General features: G+C 42.0%; 1 protein-coding gene across 2 annotated transcripts in view; it reads left to right on the plus strand.

Moving 5' to 3' along the window:
- The window catches only part of ITGB8 (integrin subunit beta 8), a 103,545-nt gene that overhangs the window by 21,999 nt on the left and 58,938 nt on the right, over window positions 1–22,608 (plus strand). For both annotated transcript variants that reach the window (XR_011361739.1, XM_069958809.1), the window contains exon 2: window positions 14,400–14,485. Coding sequence is in view for 1 of the 2 variants with exons in the window: in XM_069958809.1 (XP_069814910.1) it covers window positions 14,400–14,485 (86 nt within the window). In the remaining variant the exon portion in view is untranslated. The remainder of the gene's footprint in view (window positions 1–14,399; window positions 14,486–22,608) is intronic.

Below are 22,608 nucleotides of genomic sequence, written 5' to 3' on the forward strand. Positions count from 1 at the left end.
TCCTTTCCTTAAATCTGTCTTTTAGTTTTTCCAACTCCAATTCATATGTATCTTGCTTGCTGCAGTTTCTTTTGAGTCTTAGACACTCAACATAGGGCATATTCTGGATGACGTGTGGTGGGTGACAAGATGTAGCCATTAATATAGAATTACCTTGCTCTCATGGAATTAAAAAATAACAAAAATAACAAAAATCTTACGATCCGCAGTGCGGATAAAGGTGGAGCGGTAGTGCTGCTTGACTCGGGTTTATATGAAAAACTCAACTATGAAATGCTTGCGGATACCAATACGTATCGTAGGCTTTCATCAGATCCTACAAAGTTGTTTCAGACCAAACTTCAACGATTGGTAGAGGATGGTGTAGTTATGGGGGCTATTACTCAAAAAATGGCAGATTTTCTGCTGGTAGAAGATCCTATTACCCCGACATACCACTCTCTGCCAAAAGTACACAAGGGGATCTTCCCCCCCCCCCCCCCATGAGACCCATAGTAGCCGGGATTGGCTCTATGGGAGAACGACTAGGCTCATGGGTAGATCATTACTTGCAACCTTTGGTTACAGTAACTCCCTCTCATGTGAGAGATACGAAACATGTACTGAATATCATGAGGAATTTTGGTTGGTGTGAGGGGTGGAAATTAGCCACAATGGATGTGGTAGCATTATATCCTTCCATTCCGAGAGAGATAGCTATTACATCACTAGAATACTATTTAAAGAAATTTGGCTCATACTCAGATCCAGAAATTGAATTTATCATTATGGCTACAGATTTTCTTTTAAGCCACAATTATTTTGTGTTCAATGAAGAATATTATTTACAGATCCAAGGAGTGAGTATGGGAGCCAAATTCTCACCACCCCTAGCCAATATTGTGATGTCATGCTTAGAGGAAAAATACATATTCTCAGCAAATAACAAATTTCTGAAGCATATTCAGTGGATCGGTCGTTATATAGATGACTTGGTCCTGGTGTGGAAGGATTCGGAGGATTCCTTCAAGCTATTTGCTGAGTATATAAATAACAATGAATATGGTCTGAAATTTACAACATGTTTTGGAGGTAATGAAGTATCCTTCCTGGATGTGCGTTTGGTGGCTGACACGAACAATAATTGTGTACAGATTATGCCATATAGAAAGGATTGTGCAGGTAATTCTATATTAATGGCTACATCTTGTCACCCACCACACGTCATCCAGAATATGCCCTATGTTGAGTGTCTAAGACTCAAAAGAAACTGCAGCAAGCAAGATACATATGAATTGGAGTTGGAAAAACTAAAAGACAGATTTAAGGAAAGGAAATTTCCGCAAGAAATTTTGGATTCAGCAATAGAGAGGGCAGCATTAGTGAGTAGAGAAGATCTGCTGAGTGAGGAATTGTCTAATAGGAAAAAGAAATCTAAGGACAGATCGGACAATAAACAGGTAGTCTTCGTCACCACCTACAGTAAACAATTTTCTAAAATAAGTAAAATAATAAAAAAATATTTACCACTGTTGTGGCAAGATAACAAACTGCAGGTGATGACGAAAGGAGGAGTCAAAGTAGTGTCTCGCAGAGCCCCCACCATAGGAATGACTCTATCCCCCTCACTTTATGTTAGAGAGAAACCCAGGGAACAAACCTGGCTAGATGTGAAGGGGTCATATAAGTGCGGACATCAGCGATGTATAACGTGTTCACATGTTGCGATTTCCAAAGAAGTAACATCATGTTCTAATAATAATACATATAAAATCCAAAGTTACATAAACTGCAATACAACCCATGTAGTTTATGTTGCTACCTGTACACTCTGCAATGTACAGTATGTGGGGTGCACATCCACCAGCCTCAAAATGAGAATTAGGAAACACATATCAGATGTGCGCAATGAGGTGGTGAATGTGTCATCCCTAACCAGACATTTCAGGGAAACCCATGCTGGAAAGGTACAGTCCCTAAAAGTTATGGGCATTGAGAAAATCTGTCCACCAAAAAGAGGAGGTTCTCTGAGACGTAAACTATTAAATAGAGAATCCTTCTGGATATTTAGACTAGGAACGAGAGTCCCAGAAGATGATCTGATCCTGACATATTAAGGTTTATAAATATATTGTCTGGTGCTTTATATACTACATTTATTGTAAGCAACCTTCTAGCCATGCTTTCAATAACCTATATGATGTATGAGAAAAATTGGTTATATTCACTTCCCACTTTGAACTTACTCCTTAAAGTGTCACTGTCGTGAATTTTTTTTTTGCAGAAATCAATAGTCCAGGCGATTTTAAGAAACTTTGTAATTGGGTTTATTATCCGAAAAATGCATTTTTATCATGAAAAATCAGTTTGAAGCTCTCCCCCCTGTCTTCATTGTTCTCCTATGGAGAGAGCTAAAGAAAAGACCAAAACAGGACAACAAAGAGTTAATCTACAAATCCCTCACGGGATATCTCCTGTGACCATCACCACTGACCTCTTTGAGCTCGGATTACAGCTGTCACCCAGCTCCATGCCTGTAATCCTCTGTTATCTGCTTTCTGCTGCCGGCTAACTCCCTCCTTCCTCCTCCCCCCTCCCCTCTCCCTAGAGCAGACAGGGGACGTCTCCTGCAACAAGTCACAATTCTCAGATTTTTCAGAGTGGATGAAAAAGAGGAAGGAGGGGGGGACCTGGGAAAAGGCTTTTTACATGCAGATAATGGCAGATTTGGCTAATAAACACAATTACAAAGTTTCTTAAAATCGCCTGGACTATTGATTTCTGCAAAAAAAAAAAATACGACAGTGACTCTTTAAGGGTTAACCTGCTTTCCAAGCCTGTGAAGTTTTTAACATGTGTTATATGGTTCTTAATTGGGGGTTAGTCATGTGATGTACAGCACTACCCTTTATATAGCAATATGAGCTTGTATGTATCATGCTTCAGTTGTGAACAAGGCGCGAGAAGCGCTGAAACGCGTAAACTTTTATTACTGTCCTATGTGAAGATTGTCTAATAAAGTATGGAATTTTAATGGTATATGCCGACCTGGTGCTGGACTTTTTTTTCTCTGGTATGCTGTGACCCTGGCTCCGGGTCTTACCGTGCACCGACGGCTATACCACAGCAGGTGAGCTGACCAACAAACAGACTTTTGCATATATATATATATATATATATATATATATATATATATATATATAAACATTTGGCTGCTGTGGTCATGTGACTTATCACGGTAAGGTTATGTTCACATTGAGCAAATGTGGAGGCGCGCAAGCCCTCCCATAGAGAAACAGTGTCACACGGAGGCACCTTTGCTCCGTGTGAACATACCCTTACTGATAAATAATTGCAACTGATTAAGAGCAAGAGCATTCCAAGCAATGCCCATGCACTATATCATCAGCCTTTTGGAATACCAGAGCCAGTAGCATAAAGAGAAATCATAGGGGATTAAAGCAAAATTTAGAAGAGATCCTACTCTTCATTCAGGAAGCAATCCGGAGAAAAGGAAAATTGTTTTTGAATTAAGTGGTGTCATAAAGTTATACAGAGTTGTAAATAACGGGTGTTTGAAAAACTCAAGTCCAGTACTTATCAGCTGCTGTATGTCCTGGTGTATTCTTTCCAGTCTCTCATGTTGCTCTCTGCTGCCACCTCTGTCAGTGACAGGAACTGTCCAGAGCAGGAAAGGTTTTCTATGGGGATTTGCTACTGCTCTGGGCAGTTCCTGTAATAGACATAGGTGGAAGTAGAGAGCCCTGTGTCCGACTAGAAATGGAAGCAATTTACAAATCTTTTTCACTCCCCCCCCCCCCCTCCAGAGTATCCCTTTAAGAGCTCCAATAATGTTCTATCCCCTTTTTTTAAGAAGTTATCCAAGATCCTATCCACAGGTTAGGTTATAAGTATCTATTTGGTGGGGTTTCAACCACTGGAACCACCACCGATTACCAGTAAAGTGTAAATGGAGTTGTGGATGAGCATACACAATGCACTCTATTTGTTATGGAACAGCCAAAGGTAGCTGAGCCTAGGTAGCACTTGCCTGGTCGTAGCATTCAGGTATGTGTGCTGCTGCTCCATTCACTCACAGGGGAACAAGGGAACCCTGTTTTTGTGATCAGTGGGCCTCCATGTTGTTGGTGCTATACTGTATACATTGGTTAATCAGCAACAGGGCAGCAATCAGTCTCCTCGATATCAGAGGAACAGCTGTGTTACACAGTATAAATGAAATACGGGCAGCGTAAGCAGGTTTTCTTTAAAGGAGAAGTCCGGTGAAAATTTTTATTAAAGTATTGTATTGCCCCCCAAAAGTTATACAAATCTCCAATATACACTACGGGAACAACATTACGGGAAATGCTTATAAAGAGCTTTTTTCCCTGCACTTACTACTACATCAAGGCTTTACTTCCTGGATAAAATGGTGATGTCACGACCCGACTCCCAGAGCTGTGCGGGCTGTAGCTGCTGGAGAGGATGATGGCAGGGGGATGCTCAGTGTCCCTCCAGTGCCCTGTGTCCCTCAGTGTCCCCCTGCCATCATCCTCTCCAGCAGCCACAGCCGGCACAGCTCTGGGAGTCGGGTCGTGACATCACCATGTTATCCAGGCAGTGAAGCCTTGATGCAGTAGTAAGTGCAGGGAAAAAAAACACTTTATAAGCATTTCCCGTAATAAGTATATATTGGTGATTTGTATAACTTTTGGGGGGCAATACAATACTTTTCACCGGACTTCTCCTTTAACTAATAACACCAATATATGTGTATCTGTATACTGCTTACTGTATTCTTACTTTATGACTGTAATACAGTCTGGTTCTGGGCCTGTGCCAGCACTGAGCTTGGATCTTTGTGGTTGAAATAAGTAAACTATTTTTTCCAAACAATCTTTTGCCTAAAATATATCCAGTGCTTGGAATCTGGTAGATTTGGATGCCTGAAATGTTAGCTACTGGAGATGCCTTGTTTGAAGTCTTGGGAAAGCATGCTATGAACTTGCTTTTATTTCTAAATAAAACTTTGTGCTGCATACTCACCCGCTGCAAAGCAGGAATATCATTGACTGTGGCCGAGATTTCATTCTGCCTAGGATATTTATTAACTTGCAAGATATAGACTCAGAGGACAAGCATTGCTCTTCTTTGTCGTGATGTAATGCCATGCATATGCACAAGCCTGAAGCCAGTACATAGTTTAAATAGTATGACATATGTTTGCAGAATATAGGCTTATTTCTTTCCACTGTGTATTAAATAGGGTGTATTTACATCGGGTAGCTGGTTACAAAACTACAATTCCCAATTTGGCTTCATGACCTATACACAACTTCCCTAGGCTTTGTGCCTTTCCCTGTACATAGTCAATCAAATACAGTGTTCAGAGACTGTAATGACGTCCCTAAACTGTGATGATGTCCATAGACTGTAATGAAGTCCATATACTGTAATGATGTCCATAGACTGTAATGACGTCCCTAAACTGTAATGACGTCCATAGACTGTAACGACGTCTATAGACTGTAATGACGTCCATAGACTGTAATGACGTCCATAGACTGTAATGACGTCCCTAAACTGTAGTGATGTCCCTAAACTGTAATGACGTCCATAGACTGTAATGATGTCCACAGACTATAAAAATATCCATATACTGCAATAATGTCCATAGACTATAATAATGTCCATAGACTGTAATGATGTCCACAGACTATAAAAATATCCATATACTGCAATAATGTCCATAGACTATAATAATGTCCATAGAGTGCAATGATGTCTGTAGACTGTAATAATGTCTTTAGGCTGCAGTGATGCCCAAAGACTGTAATGATGCCATTGCCTATAGACAGCAGTGATGCCCATAATGATGCCCATAGACAGCAGTGATGCTTATATTGATGCCCATAGACAGCAGTGATGCCCATAATGATGCCCATAGACAGCAGTGACGCCCATAGACAGCAGTGATGCCCATAGACAGTAGTGATACCCATAATGATGCCCATAGACTGTAATGATGCCCATAGACAGAAGTGATGCCCATAGACTGTAATGATGCCCATAGACTGTCATGTGGACAGACATGACTGCCCAGTACTTATCCTGAGCTCTCTTTCTGCTGAGAACTGAGCAGTGGTGCCCGTCCTGAGCAGTGGGTGACAGTCTGTGTACCCATTAGCATGTTTGGCACCAAGACTAATGACACTATAGCTGGGCTATGAGCAAATATTGATGTGTTTTACATTTCTTTTCTCTTCATTCACTTTGCATTTTGTTAATTGATAAAACTAAGCTCTTATCCCCTCTATCTGGAAGTGTTCTTACTTTGCAGCATTTTTTCCACACAGTGCTGTGGCTATAGGTTTCCTTCATGCTGGTGGATTAGCAGATGTGACATTCCTAATGCTGTCTTCAGATCTCAGATTCATGTCCTAATAAATAAATCCACTTATGCCCTAAGTGATTGCATAGATAACATAGCTTAGAACAAATAGCAGATAAGAAAGTGCCAGCTAGAGGTCAAGTCTGGGCCCCGAGTCATGTCAAATGGCTGTACAAATTATCCTGACACTTCCCGAGGCTGAAATCCTTGTCCTATTAAGTGCTCCTAATTCACACGTCTATTTAGAGAGTACATGATGTCATACCTACCCAGCATTAATATTTCATGAGACGCATTCCTAAACTGGAAGCTATGACCAATCGCTTAAGATTTGTAGCTTGTACTTATTATTACAAAGTTCTGTGTATTTCTTTACTATTGATACTTTCACAGCTTGTAGCCTCACTTATACAGTACGTTTTAGACCCATAACATGAAGACTGTAGGTAAAGTACTAGACCAGGTAAGAGATGAAGTTTCGGGTTTTGACCTTTATCTTCACACTTGCATTGTATGTCGCTGTTGTGCAGCTTTTTCATAGGACCAGAATAATGAAGAATGATGGTTTTGCCAGATCCATCATATGAGCAACCAAGTATGCCAGTCCATTGACTTTATTAGGGTCATTTAGGTTTCCTTCATGTTGTCTATAATAATGTCTCAATGCACACCTTACTAGTAAAGTCTTGGTGCTCAGTGGTAGAGGTTCCATAAACCATGTATAGATACAAGGAAGACCTCAAAAAGTTCAAGTGCATGCAGTGTTTATAAACAGAATTGGAGAGACATATATACTCCTAACCAGATTAACTTACATGGTAGTCAAATGTAATGCCAATATATAGAGATAGCACTGCAGGCAACATTTCTGTCCCTCCTGGACCTGTTGTGACTAAGTTGGCACAGAGAATCTGAGCTCCTGACAATACACAGAGGCCATATTCATCCTTTTATACCTATAGCTGTTCTACAAATGCTGCAGAGTAAAGGAGCAAAATGTAAGGCTATGTGCACACTTTGTAAGAGAAAGGCCGTTCCGTGACCCGTCCGGGTCACAGAACGGCCGGTCTCTGAAAAGATCATCCAGGCCGGTACTGCAGTACCGGCCGGATGATCTTTGCAGCCGAAGAGTGCATCTGTGCATCTGTGTGCGCCTGCATCAGAACTCCCCACAGCACACTATGGAGCTTGCACTGACATGGCTTTCTGCGGCCACTATTCACTAAATAGCGGCCGCAGAAAACTGACATGTCAGTAGGGATCCCGGACGGAGCGTATACTATGTGTATACGCTCCTGCCGGGATCCCATAGGCAGCAATGGCACATATATTTTCATAATAAACATGGCCATTGTACAACGGTCGTGGTTTTACGAAAATATACGTTGTGTGAACATAGCCTAATCTAGCTAAAGCCTACGTCTGTAGCAACTTACATTTCTGCCATTATAGCATAATGAATAAAGGTCCTCATACCATTCATACTGATGTCGACCAAACCCGCTGCCAGCCATCAATATAAAATGTATGGGGGTCTCCTGAGCCTCCACTGACCGATGATGGAATTTCAGCGTTAACCCCTTTGTTCAGAGTAATCTGGCTGTGGCTTACCCCTTCCCATAGAGAACGCAGGAAGATTTGGCTATGCCACCATTAGAGCTGTCCGACATCCCCTTATCCCCCTTCTCATCTCATGTGCATAGGTTGAATAGGAGATATAGATGTCAGCTGGACAACTGGGCGGATAGCTATTTAAGGTGAGAAATAGGGACTGATGTGGTACGTGACACAGATAAACGGAGGCCAAACGGGCTCCTACATAGGGTTGTAAAGCAGAATACTGTGATAAGAAAACAGAAAGTAATTATTACTTCCATCAGTACCATGGACAGTAATGTGTGTAATACTTTCACCCTCACAAAAGCGGCTCAAAATATTATACATTGGCGGAATTCTTCATTACTATTAAAACATTTGTGACATGCTTTATGGCCCATGGATCATGCCTCACATATTCAATACAGGTTATTGTTGTGTTTATATGAAATGTAGGAATAAATTAAAAGAAATTATCCAGGATTAGAAAATCATAGCTAGTTTTCTTCCAGAAACTGTGCCACTCCTGTCCTCAGGCTGTGTGGGGTATAGCAGCTCAGTTCCATTGAAGTGAATGGAGCAGAGGACAAGAGTGGTGCTTTTTTTCCCAGACGAAAGCAAATGTGATTTTCTTATGGTTAACCCCTTTAAAGTGATTGTACCACTAGGTACATAGTTTTGTGTTTTTTACAGACCGGCGCTGGTGCCACAGTCCTTTTTTTGAACCGCTTCCCGATTCCCATGCACGACGCCGGCCTGTTCCCGAACACCGACCTGGCCTGAAGCACTTGGGGGGGGGGGCTGCGGAGGTGCAAGATGGGGCTCGTCCCCAGTGCTTTATGCTGGGCCGGTGCTCAGGAATAGACCGGCACCATGAGCTGGAACCGGGCGGAGGTTCAAATAAAGGACCAAAGCATCGGCTTCCCTCCATTGGAGCCAGCCTGTTAATGTTTATATACATGTAGGAGAAGAGTACAGGTTTTGCATCCAAACAGGACGCATTTTGGCAGTTGAGGAAGGCAGTTTAATGCCGAAACGCGTCCTGTACTGTTCTCCTACATGTAAATAAACCATCCTTCAGCATATTGGTGGGTGAGTGTTGGGAGTATTTAATACGTCCGCACAGTTATACTTTCAGGCATGCCATGTTCTGCCATGTTTTTAGTGTGAAACAATAGGAAAAAATACACTGATGTGAACAAAGCCTAAGTGGGGTTGCCTTTGAGCTTGCACGGAAAGGATTTAACGGCGCATGTTGGGCAGTGTACTGCTCGACTGAGGGAACCTAGTGGCAGCCAATAGAGTATACAGCATAACCAAGGCAGGGATTGAGATAAATAGATAGATAGATACTGTTCTGCTGGGTCAGTTAAATAAGAAAAGAAGAGTGATGCTCTGGACGGTAGAGACAGTAGAGCGAGTTTTTTAGTCATTGTCTCACAGATCCTGGATTACACTGATGGGACACGTTGATAGATTGTCTACACAGCATGGCATGCGGAAGATAGAGCCGACTGTTGCCAAACATTTAGTTCTGGAATTTGTTGGCGGATCTGCAGTGCTGAATCAATAATGGCACTATGTGGGAAATTACATTTTTTTCCCTGCAAAGTAATGGTCTGTTTGTTTTGCATTACAAAATACAGATAAAGTAAACTGGAGACAATGACTTCTCTAGGCTGTATCTGCTGAGGGTATTGTTCTAGTGTTTGCTATAGGAATGCTTTATTCTAGCTATTTATTGTTCTTCTTCACATTTAGCAGGAAGTGTTCATACACTAATATCAGCTTCATCAAACGTGTATAAATATTTGCAGTTTTTCAATGCATTTTTGGGGTCTTATCTTAGGCTGGAGTCACACTTGCAGTTTTTTTTAGCCGCACACTGGAGACTTTCCTTTACTTGTTTCCTGTTCTTTTGAATCCACTTCTGGCTTGGCTTAGTAGAGTGCAATAACAACTGCACGTTATTATAACCATAGGGCCCGTTCACACTGAGCAAAACCGGCCTGTCAAACAGTGTGTCTGACAAGAAAACGTGGATATGGTCTATGGCTGTGTACATGTTTTCCAGGACTCCCTTGAACTGCGGTCAACCACTCTAGACGCTGGGAGTCAAATGCAGAGTATTCGGTTTGGCCGAAATCGAACATCCAAGCATCTTGGGCACCTTGTGAAGCCATGGTAAAGCGATGGTCGGGAACCTAGACAACATGCTGTCAACTATAGAGAAAAGAAGAAGGCCAAAATACTTAAGAAAGGATTTTGCATTATCTATCAATTATAAAATGTTTTAGTGACGAAAATACCGCTTTAAGTCCCGAGGCACGGCCTGGATCAGACATGTTTCTCCAGCATATCCTACACTCAAAGCGGAGCAATGCCCATACTCCAGATGTTAGTATCGCTCAGCTCGCTTTTTATGCTTAGGTTGATGCAGTTGAAGCCACAGTTAATACATTGTGCTCACCATTACCTACAGTGATTATGTGATATACAGTCCACATGACAAGTCCTTGTTCCTCCCCTGATATAGCCAGACAATCGTGCACTAAACACTATAGACCGCTTGGTTGGGTTCTGGGAAAAGTTTCCATATTTCTGAAATATTTATTATTGTGTTTGGGAAAATGGAAAATGGTTTCAGGAAAGCAGCATTTCATACAGCAGAGTAGGTGTGATTTCCCACATTCCAAAAATTATATGGTGACTGCTTTCCGTTTGTTTTTCCACATCAAACATTTATTAGGGAACGTTACATTATACAGATAGGCATGCCATAATCCAGCTAGAAACTAACCTTTACTTTACAGGTAGCAAACACATCACAAAGGAATTACGGAAAGTCACTGGGATCCTGCTTTGTAGTAAAGGGGATAAATAGCGGTTTTGATGTCTAAGGAAACTTTCCTCCCTCTGGTCAGGAGTATGATGAGAGACAGATAACATGTGGATGACACTTAAGTTCTCTGGGCTACATAGGAAATTCTCAACCTGAGCCAATCAGGGTGATATAGTATTTGAGGTTACTGGTAGACATCAGGGCTTACCTCTGCATATCCATAGACCTGGAGTTCATATATTACGTGAACAGATCTGGCACGGCAAGGCAATGCCAATGGAGTTATCCTTTTTTTTGAACCGCCGCCCGGTTCCCATTCAAGGCGCCAGCCTGTTACCAAGCATCGGCACCCCCCAGAGCACTGGGGGCAGGACCGCCGGCCCCCAGTGTGACGAAACCCCCTCCCTTCTGTGACCCGAATTAATTAGAATCAGTGGAGCCACATCACAGAAAGGAGGGGAGATTGTCACACTGGGGGCCAGTGGACCTGCCCCCAGTGCTCCAGGTCGGGCCAGTGCTCGGGAATAGACCGGCACCGTGCACGGGAACCGGGCAGTGATGGAAAAAAAACAGAACAGCGCTATCAGTGTCTCCGTGCCAGCGTCGATCTGTTCATGTAAGATACACAAAGTGATGTACCTAGTGGTACATTCACTTTAAAGGGCTTATAAAATTATGTGATCATTATGTGACCATTGTGATGGATGGCCAACCGTTTACTATCCGGATGAAGTGATTAGGTTATAGCCAATAGAGATAATTCTGAGCTGGGGGCCCTACTCTTTAACATGTTTATGTCCTCATGGTTGGACAGATCCTTTAAACAAATAGTATTCTCATTGCAGCCAGGTAGCTTAAAGAGGTTGTGTCATTAAAGAGGTACACCAGAGAAATTTAGTTTTCTTTCAAATCATCTGGTGTCAGAAAGGTATATAGATGTGTAATTTAGTTCTTGTTAAAAATCTCAACCCTTCCATTACTTATCAGCTGCTGTATGTCCTGCATGAAGGTGTGTATTCTTTCCAGTCTCCTCTCTGCTGCCACCTCTTTCGTTAAAGGGGTAGTGTGGTGCTACACATTTATTCACTAAATGACACACATTACAAAATCATACAACTTTGTAATGTGTGTTATTTAAGTAAATGTCCCCCTTTCCCGTTTTCCCCCCTTCCCCCAGAAGTGTGGTGCATTATACTCACATAATTATTGTCCACCCCGGGCGCCATTTTGGGTGGAAAACGTCATCTTCAGGAGGTCGGCCAGACCGCTCCAGCCCTCCCTCATGCTGGCCCTGATGCACGTCATCAGCTGCTCAGCCGCGATTGGCTATGCTCAGCCAATCGCGGCTGAGCAGCTGATGATGCGCCGGGGGGGGGGGGGTTGCATGGTTGCATGAGGTGGCAGCAGAGAGCACTGTGTCACACTGGAAGGGATACATTACTTGTAGGACATATAGCAGCTGATAAGTAATGGAAGGCCCTTTAAATCACTCTGCGAGTGACAGCATTTTAATAGTGGTATGTTACATTGTGTGATGTGTACATGTGCTATGTGAATGCAGCTATTAGGGATATGCTGTTATACTCACATCTGACAGGTTTGCCTATGATAAATTTTGGGGGCTGTTTAGTTGATGTTATATCACTGTTTATTCACTGTCTGCCCGTTACCTTTAATAGTCTATTAAGTTCTATAGGTAGGTGGTTTACTGTGATGCACCATTACATCACAGTGATTGGGAAGGCACTACTGCGTCCAGGTGATTGCGCGGCAGCATTCTCATCAGATAGTGTTTTGCTTTACTTTGCAAATGGAATCTGTTATAGCGTAGTATGTATGGGTACCATTATATGACCATCAGCCAGGGACATAAAAAGTTTTTATAACCTATGAAAAGGAGCTATAGAAAATTGTATTTAAAAAAAATTACAACATTACAATATTTCCTGTATTTCATTGCCTTTGTAAACCATGGCCGCAGTAGACAAACCACACCGCGGTGTCTGGCATCCCTAGTGTTTCCCACACACTTTGTTACTTCTCCTCAGCCCAGGTTGGCATCTCTGGTATTCTGCTGTTCCATAGAAACACTATAGGATAGTAAAAGGAACAACCCAACAAACCTTTTCAGTATTGCCACTTTCATACCATTGGCAGGAAAATCTTTCTTGTCCGTCTGCCAGTATTAATAAATACCACAGGCATTAGATCTGCGTTCCCCGTAAGAGGAAAGAGACAAGTCAACACCTACTTCACAGCTTTATTTCAGTCCATATGCAAGCTTTATACAAGCTTTGTATTCTTTTCTCTCCTTTATGCTTTTCTTAGATTTTATAGTTATACTGTACATCTTTTATGTTACAAAGGTTTAGCACAAATCAATTTTTATTGGCTTAGTGATACATTATATGGTAAAATTAAAGGAAACCAATAACCTAAAATAACGTTATAAAGCTCCTAATCCATTCTAATACATTCTCTAACACACTTTACAAATGTATATCTATAGGGTGGCTGCCGGCCAGGTATACCCCGAAAACATACTTTTATCTAGTCGTATGGGTTTTTATGCAGGTCCAACCAGTCACTAGTCTATTTAACAAGACGGCCGCCTTCCAACGATATTATTACGAAGTGGAATCATAGCCATAGGCTGTTTCCATGTTTTCCAGGACTCCCTAAGGCGGCATTCAACTTCTTCAGGCATCAGGAGTCAAATGGCAAACAATCAGTGTAGAGCATGCTGGAGTTGTGCTCATCTCTACTCACAAGTTATTGACGATGAAGCAAAGAAGCAGTAGCTGCTGTTTGTTGTAATAGCATGTGTCTCCACTAGGGAGCGCTGTTTTATTGAAGCATGCTATTGGGCAATAAAAGTGATCATTATAACTGAAGTGCAGTTGCTGCTGTCACCTATCTGCCATTGTGTTGCAAACACAGTCTGTTAGTGTGGCTTAAAAACAACTGTGATTCCTTTAATAATTAATTTAAGGGTAAATCAACCTGTGATTTACAGGTTCGGCAGGGTTCACACTGCGTTTTTTTGCAGTCCGTTCAACAGTCCGTTTTTAAATGGTTACTTTTAACATAGAGAAAAAATGTGGTCAACCATATTGTTGTGTACGCTAAAAATAAAAAAAATAAATAGAAACAAATCTTTCTTTTTTTTTTTTTTTAAATAATGGAAGTCAATGAAAAAACACAATTGCATCTGTTTTTGCATCAGTTTTTTTCCCCATAAAACGGATATGTTAAATGGATTGCAAAAATACAGTGTGAACCAAGCCTTAGAAAATAACTGTCCTGTCATGGCAAGAGCTGACCTACCTGCCTCCCTCTGTATATGTTGGGTTGTACTGTCAATATCTTATGGGGTATATATTTGATTATAGCAGTATAACAATAGGGTGCCATCTATACACTACAATGAATGAGTGAATATAATGAATGAAAACTATAGTCATACACATGATTCTTTGGGATTCCATAGACATAATCATTGTTTTATTGTTTAGTTTTTTTAAATATATTAACATGTCTGGGCATTTACCCAAACTGTACATTTACATGTCCTCTGTTTTCTTGCAGTGGAAAACAAGTGTTCCTCTTCCAATGCAGCTACGTGCACAAGATGCCTTGCACTGGGCCCAGAATGTGGATGGTGTACTCAAGAGGTGCGTGCTCCATGTATTGCTGTATTTCTGTTGATGCTACGTTCAGTCGGGTTTTTTTGCCAGCAAATGATTGAAAAACATGAACTACAAAGCTTTACAATTCCGCAATATACTTTAGTTTTCAAGATTTCTGCTAGTAGAAATTGAATAGGAGATTTAACTGTTTACATCTGTCCCGGTCATGTCATTGGTCGAATAGTGATGTGTATAGTAAAGATATGGATCCATTCAAGTTTGCAGTAAGATTGCAGTAATCACTTTTAGCCCATGTTCACATTGCGTGAAACACCGACGGGTCACAGAATGGCCGGTGTTACTGAAGATCATGCCAGACGGTAATGCAGTACCAGCCAAATGATCTTCATTTCTGCTGAATTTGGATGCAGGCGCACCCATGTGTAGTGGTGATTTGTATAACTTTTGAGGGGCAATACAATAGCTTATTAAAATTTTTTGCCAGACTTCTCCTTTAATTACTATGGAATCCCGGCCAGAGTGTATGTATAAAGAGGTATACCTTACTGGGACATTTTTAGTATCTACAGGATATGACAAAGTGTCCTCCAGACGTGAGTCCCATATATCATCATATCGAGGGCTCCACATCCCCCCATGGCCTGTACACAACCGCCGTTGGTGGAAGCCAGAAACGTCTGAAGCTGGTAAATTATGCAATGGGCGTAACTCCTCTTGATTTTAAGGGGAGTTGCACAAAAGTCGTTCATTAAGGATTTCCATCATGTACTCTTAGGGAATACCTCAATACAAGATAAGGCTCTAATACACTTAGAATACTGTAATGAGCTGAGCACCTGTGTGTGACTACTGGCAAGTAAATAGGGATAGCTCCTATTGAATAACAGAAAGCAGAGATGCTAAAAAAAAGGTAAAGAATCAATACAGAAAGTTTATTAGACAATTGTATAACTTTACGCAAAGAATGGTATTTATTTGGAGAAACCACAATACCCTTATAAACAACAACATCTTTGAAACACTGTAGGGCTATGTTCACACTGGTGTCTCTGCAGTGTTCTTTTGCATATTTGATTTCCCAGGGGGCAATGTTCTAGAATACACTGATGTTGAGACACGTGATGGTGTCTCTGCGGTGTTTAGGTTGATCTCCCTGAGGTCAACCAGCGTCCTTTTGCATGCACTTACTAGTCATTGCTCCCACTAGCCAGAAACCTACTCCACACTGATGAGGGGCAAAAACCCTGAAACAGCTGTCTGTGACTGGATACCTTGCTGAGGTGGTTTCCTTGACTGGAGAACACCTCTGGCTTGGTTGTTCCTTCCCGGAGGGAAGGTCTGGCTAGTTCACTGACGTCGAGACATGTGATGGTGTCTCTGCAGTGTTCTTTTGCATATTTGATTTCCCAGGGGGCAATGTTCTAGAATACACTGACGTTGAGACATGTGATGGTGTCTCTGCGGTGTTTTGGTTGATCTCCCTGAGGTCAACCAGCGTCCTATTGCACACACTTAGTATGAGAGCGGCTGGGTCACAGAACGGCCGGTCTCAGTAAAGATCCGGATGATCTTTTGCGCACCTGTGTGCCCGCATCAGAACTCCCGTCTGGAGTCGCCCGCTCCATAGTGTGCACTGACAATAGCAGCCGCAGAAAACTAACATGTCAGTTTCTTGCGGCGCCGCTAGGGATCCCGGCCGAAATCCGTTCAGCCTGCAGCACTTCGTAAGTTCCGTAGAAATTAATTACTACGGAACTTACGTAGTGTGAACATAGCCTTAAACTATGGTCACACAGCGTAAAAGTACGGCCGTACTTTGTACGCCTAGGCACCGGCATATTCTTCTATGGGATCCCGGCTGGAGCAAATACACGTAGTATACGCTCCGACCGGGATCCCATACAACGGTGCAAACAACTGACCTGTCAGTTGACTTAATGAAGAAAGCGGCTCTGGCCGCTTGTTTCATTGTGTGCTATGTAGAGTTCTGATGCGGGCGTGCGCTGATGCGCCCGCATCAGAACACTGCGGCCGGAAAGATTATCCGGCCGGTACTGCAGTACCGGTCAGGATGATATTTGCAGAGACCGGCCGTTCCATGAACTGGCCAGGTCACGGAACGGCCTGTCCTATATGCCATGTGAAGATGGCCTAATAGCGTTACCTTAAAAGATGCTGCTGCATCCTCTAAATAAGGCCTCTGAAGGCTCAGTCAATGGGGGCTTACACAAAAAACACACTATACGGAAAGCAAGTCTTCACTAAATGATCAGCAGCAGCCCGGGGGTCCACTTTGCGTGATCCATGACAGCTGTATTACTATGATCGGATCACCGGTGATTGGGGAGACTCTCCCCTTTGTCATATCTGTAGTAGGGAATGGAAACGTCGCCCTGATTCATGCAGTTCTGTCGGCTCCTCGTTCAGTGTAGCAGCTCTTTCTTTTACTAATTTACATATACTTTCCCCATTCACATATGGAAAAAACGGTTCTATTTCTGTCACACAAAACCTCCATCTATATTCTTTTATCTACTTTCAGATACATCCAGCGTGTTATCTTTTTTTGCTTTATACACAGTGATGTCATGTTTTGGAACAGACCCATCTCTGGGGAATATTTTTCTTACAGAGCGTGTGTTATTATAAGCTGACTTTTCTTGCTTATTCTGTTACGTAAAAAGGAAACGATATTTGCGGTGTATGAAGAAAAGTTGGTAGAAATTTAACATCTGTATTTATTCCATACTTGTCATAAAGAAAGATGACTTTTTCAAGTTGTTAGTTACTAGTCTGTTAGGCTCCTTCACCTTTGCACGTTTCTAGAGTTTTAACTTCTTTAGAGAAACCTATGGATTTCATCCATTACAATTAAACATGTGGATTAGGTGTCAAACTCACAGCCCTCCAGTTGTTGCAAAACTACAATTCCCATAATACCTGGACTGCCAAAGCTAAAGCTTTGGCTGTCCAGGCTTGATGGGATTTGTAGTTTTGCGACAGCTAGAGGGTCGCAAATTTGATACCTGTGATGTGAAATTGATGTGAAACTGCCTTAAAGGAGAAGTCCTGCAAAAACTTCTATTAAAGTATTGTATTGCAGCCCAAAAGTTATACAAATCACCAATATACACTTATTACGGGAAATGCACATAAAGTGCTTTTTTTCCCTGCGCTTACTACTGCATCAAGGCTTCACTTCCTGGATAACATGGTGATGTCACTATCCGACTCCCAGAGCTGTGCGGGCTGTGGCTGCTGGAGAGGATGATGGCAGGGGGACACTGAGGGACACAGGGCACTGGAGGGACACTGAGCATCCCCCTGCCATCATCCTCTCCAGCAGCCACAGCCTGCACAGCTCTGGGAGTTGGGTCGTGACATCACCATTTTATCCAGGAAGTGAAGCCTTGATGCAGTAGTAAGTGTTGGGAAAAAAGCACTTTATAAGCATTTCCTGTAATAAGTGTATATTGGTGATTTGTATAACTTTTGGGGGGCTATACAATACTTTAATAAAAAATTTTGTCGGACTTCTCCTTTAAGCCTTCTTCACACATTCATATTTTCAGGTCCCCATACTGTCTGCAATTGCGGCCAGTATAGTATCTATTCATACTGCGGCCCCTTCATGCGTCCCTGTTTTTCATGGATCCATGTTGGGGCCACCATGGGGGCGTCCATAGAAGTCAGCGAGTCCATTAAATATAAACTATTTCCGCTTTACAATCCGTATGCTGTACGAATTTGTGGATCAGTTGCTTGGCAACCCCTGGTCAGGCGCCACAAATCTGGATGTCATAATGATGCATCGTGATTTGCTTTTTGCGAACAATGAATCCATGGATTTGCAGTCCACAAAGTGTGGTCATGTGCCCATGAATGCCCATGGTGCCCATGAATATGGAGGACTACTGAGCACACGCACATAATGCAGAGGACTGGTGTTCGGTGCTCAGAGTCCTCACTATTCAGAAGGATATCTCCAAATCCGCTGCACTGAACAATGTAAGTGATACATAATTCTGTTAAGCTTCTATCTCACTAGTGTATGCTACCTAATAGATATGGCAGCATAAACCTACTGACAGAGTTTGGTCTGAATAAAAAGCCCAACATCTGGTTGCAGCGTGTTGGGCTCTAAAAAAAAAAATCGACAATGGTGTTTTCTTCTTTTTTACTGAAATATTGTGTCTGATTGTACCCTGAAGGCTGTAGTCTCTGTGTACATCCAGGACTGCCAATAGTTAAAAGTTAGAGAAAATTACGCTAAGTGTAGAAGCTTCCTGCTTCAGAACTAAGACTAGACTGGAAAAAATTAGACATACATTCATTTTAATAGAGCTAAAATAAGCCGAAACTATAAAACCGGCTTCTGACCTATTTTTGCCTTCAAATTTTTAGACAGCAGACTGAAAACGTCTATTAAATGGATTTATAAGGGACAATAAAATCACACGTGACCGCTGCAAACTGTGTTTCTTGCCAAAGTCCCCGCACTATGATGTGAGTGTCCCTTTAAATCTGAGCTGGGCTCTTTAACATTTTCCAGCGGTTTCAGGCACCTACTGGATATAGTTTTATGGAAGTGCAGCCGTTTGCGATATACAGCGGCAGAGGGGTGGGGGCTGGGTCCGGATAGTTCATTAAAGGACACATACTTTTGTTCTGTAGTTTTTAACTTACACAGCTGTTTATTTCATAATTTTGATGTCTATACGGTCACCAGTGAAGCAGGTGTAGAATCTGGACGGATTTCAATGTACAGCGTGCGGTAGTTTTTTAATATCTTGTTTATGGCTTGAATTTCCAAATCCCTTGCTGTGTGTTTATCTTTAAAGTAGCAGGCGTTACTTTGATAATGGCACCCGCAGTGAGAGAGGCAGCTATTTCTAGACCTTAAAGGGATTCTTTAAGCTTCAGAGGACAGAAGTCTTATTCTACTATAGGCTACACGTTGAACTTTACACCCCAAGTGCTAATTTTTAGGCCTGAGGCCTAAATTCCTCTAACCTGACAATGTGTCCTTATTACACACAGGACACTGAGGATGAGGGTAAGTACCTTATCATCATCCGCTGCACTGATTTTGCACCCCTAGTGCACCTAAATGCCACATTAACATAAAGGTTAAACTCCTAATAGCACGAAAACGTTGCCGAGGATGAAGGTAAGAAACTTACCTTCTTCCTCAGCATCTTGTGCGCAATAGGCACTTATCAGCAGGTTAGATACTTCAACTTTTTGCAACAAAAAAAGCACCACCCCAGGTTGTGTGTGGTATTATATTTCAGCTCTTAACAGTTTTTTATTTTAATAGAACTGAGGTGCAAAATCACACTCACATTGGTGTTCTTTCTAGAATAAAGCTGCAATGTTTTTCTATGCCTGGATAACCCCTTTAATCATCCACTTCTAGTACAGATGCATTGCACTCACTAAAATACACAGGTCAAGAGAGGCCGTAGGTCCCCTTTAAAAATGACTGGCTGGATGAACTATAGTTTCTTTTTATAGAAATCTATGGGTGGAAAAACTCCAAGGAACTGCTGCATAGCCATTGCCTTGTGGGTAATACACGTGTGTTATGTTTAGTTTTTAGTGATGGGAGGTCATGGTTTTTCCTAAAGAAGCCATTCCAAGAAAAGTTCCACGGTGTAAAAACCACTAACAAGTTTTCTACAAGTGTTATTCAGTGATGAGGTTTCCTCAATGTGGCCAAAAGCATGATAGATGGAGAATGCTGAAGACTTTCAAATGCTGCAGAGAAACACTGTTTCTGTAACTCCCATTTACTTATATGGGAGTTATGGGAATAGTGGAACACAAGGAGGTCAGCTGTTTCTGTCATTATGGCCACCGCTCTGTTCAGTAGCTGGCTGCCAGGTCATCAGGGTGAATGCGGTTGAGGGTTGGCTATTCTAGAGATAGATACAAGTCCCAGGGTGGGATTCAGATCTATTAGTTATTTATGACATATCCTGTGAATATGCAACTAATGCTTCAGATGAGCATGACACATTAACAGGACCTATAGCAGATCTATAGTGCCCTGATCATACATCTGTGAATGAGGTTGTGTTGCCACCCACAAGTGATAGTGAGTGTGACCTTAGAATGTTTCCAGATATCTATCCAAGAAAGGCTTGCAGCCTCCAGCACTTGGTTTGCAATGGGATCCATTAAACAGCTACTCCGACAACCAGCATTTTGCAGAAGCATAGATCATTGCTTTTACCCATCTGCCCCAGTTCTAAAATCCTTTTGTTTCTGGCGGTCTTAAAGGGTTAGTGCGGCGTTCAAAATTTATTCACTAAATAACACACATTCTAACGTTATACAACTTTGTAATGTTTGTTATTTAAGTTAATGGCCCCCTTCCCCGTGACACACCCAAGCACCCCCCAGAAGTGTGGTGCGGTATACTTACTGAATTGCTGTCGACCTCGGCTGCCATCTTGGGTCGACGACGTCATCTTCCGGAGGCCGGCCAAAGTGCTCCAGCCGTCCCTCATGTTGGCCCCCCTCGGCCACGTCATCAGCCGCGATTCAGCAATTCCATAAGTATACTGCACCACACTTCCGGGGTGGGGGGAACACGGGGAAGGGGGTCATTCACTTAAATAACACACAATACAAAGTTGTATAACTTTGTAATGTGTGTTATTTAGTGAATAAATGTTAAACTACCCCTTTACTTCTTTTGTTCTTGGTTGTACTTCCTGGTTGAGCCGTTGCTGAGGACTACAACTCCCAGAATGCTTTGCTTCCCCTCTACTCTTCATCATAGGCCTCCCACCATTTTCCTTGAGTAGCATTCCTGCCAGCTTCTCACCCAAAGCTGTCAGCACACTTGCAGTGAGATTGCAGCATCTGCTGTATTCATTACATGTCTGTTCTTTCTGTAGCATCATTCATCACAAGGAAGTATGTTGTAAACACTGCTCATTTTGCTCGTAAATTTCCAAATAAAGATAGATAGCTATATGACAGGCGTAAGTTAGCGTTAAGAAAATAAAGCTGAAGCCAGTAATATTGGTAACAGGAGTCTTCAGGAAATCATCAGTATTTCCTGACATTAAAAACTGAAGAAAAAGAGAAAACAAAAACAAAAAAAACCATACTAACCTGCTGTAGGCTGCAGCACTGTTCTCCTCTAGCTTCTTCCTCTGCTTTCCTGCTCTGTGAGTGCACAAGCGCTTCTTATTTGGAGTACATACAGTTAAAGGGGCAGGAGCAGCATTTAACAGCACCTGTTTGAGTGCTGACGTCATCCTAGGCTGGCTAGCAGGAGCTGCCTGGAAGTCCGGATGCTCCCATAGGTTTCTATGGGGCATCCGTGACAGAATTAAGGGCCAAAATAGAACAGAAGCTGTTAATTTCCTGACCTATTTTTCATAATAGACACCCTTCAAGAGACTCTGTCAGTAGGTTTATGCTGTCCTATCTCAGGGCAGCATAAACTAGTGACAGAGAAGCTGAACAGAATGTTGTATCACTTACATTGTTCTGTGCAGCTGATCCAGAGATATCCTCCTGAATAACATGGACAATAGGTAGTCCTCTCCATTATGTGCATGAGTCCAGTAGTCCTCGTTATCCATGAGAGGCAGAAAACTCCGCCCACCAGCTGCTGATTGGCAGTTATCTATCCATGCTGTGTATAGGCAGTAAATTGTCAATCATCAGCTGGAGGGCGGGGGAGGGGTGCAGCAAGAATCCTATTCTCCTGCGTATTAGGAGAACTGCTGAAATCCAATATGAAATTTGAATAAATTTTCCTGGCATGTGCATGAGGCCTTAGTAAGTTATATATTTTGTAATCATCGTTTTATTTAAATACAATAACACATATACAAGATATGCAGAACTCCACCATACAAGAGACTACCTATACTACTCTAATATATGGGGAATAGATATCAAAATAATAAAGAACTTGGGTTCTAGTTACAACTATGCACCAATACAGAAACAACTGAACCTCTAATATATTACAACGCATATAAATTTTATTGTTAAAAATACAACATGAAAGTAGTAGTTCATGATAATCAATAAGCAATGAAACAGGGCTGAATAGAATATTAAAAGAACACAGTGAGGCTATGTTCACACTGCGTATATGTCCGGCCACATATTTTCGT

Source organism: Dendropsophus ebraccatus, chromosome 2 (assembly GCF_027789765.1).
Source record: "Dendropsophus ebraccatus isolate aDenEbr1 chromosome 2, aDenEbr1.pat, whole genome shotgun sequence".
Classification (NCBI taxonomy): domain Eukaryota; kingdom Metazoa; phylum Chordata; class Amphibia; order Anura; family Hylidae; genus Dendropsophus; species Dendropsophus ebraccatus.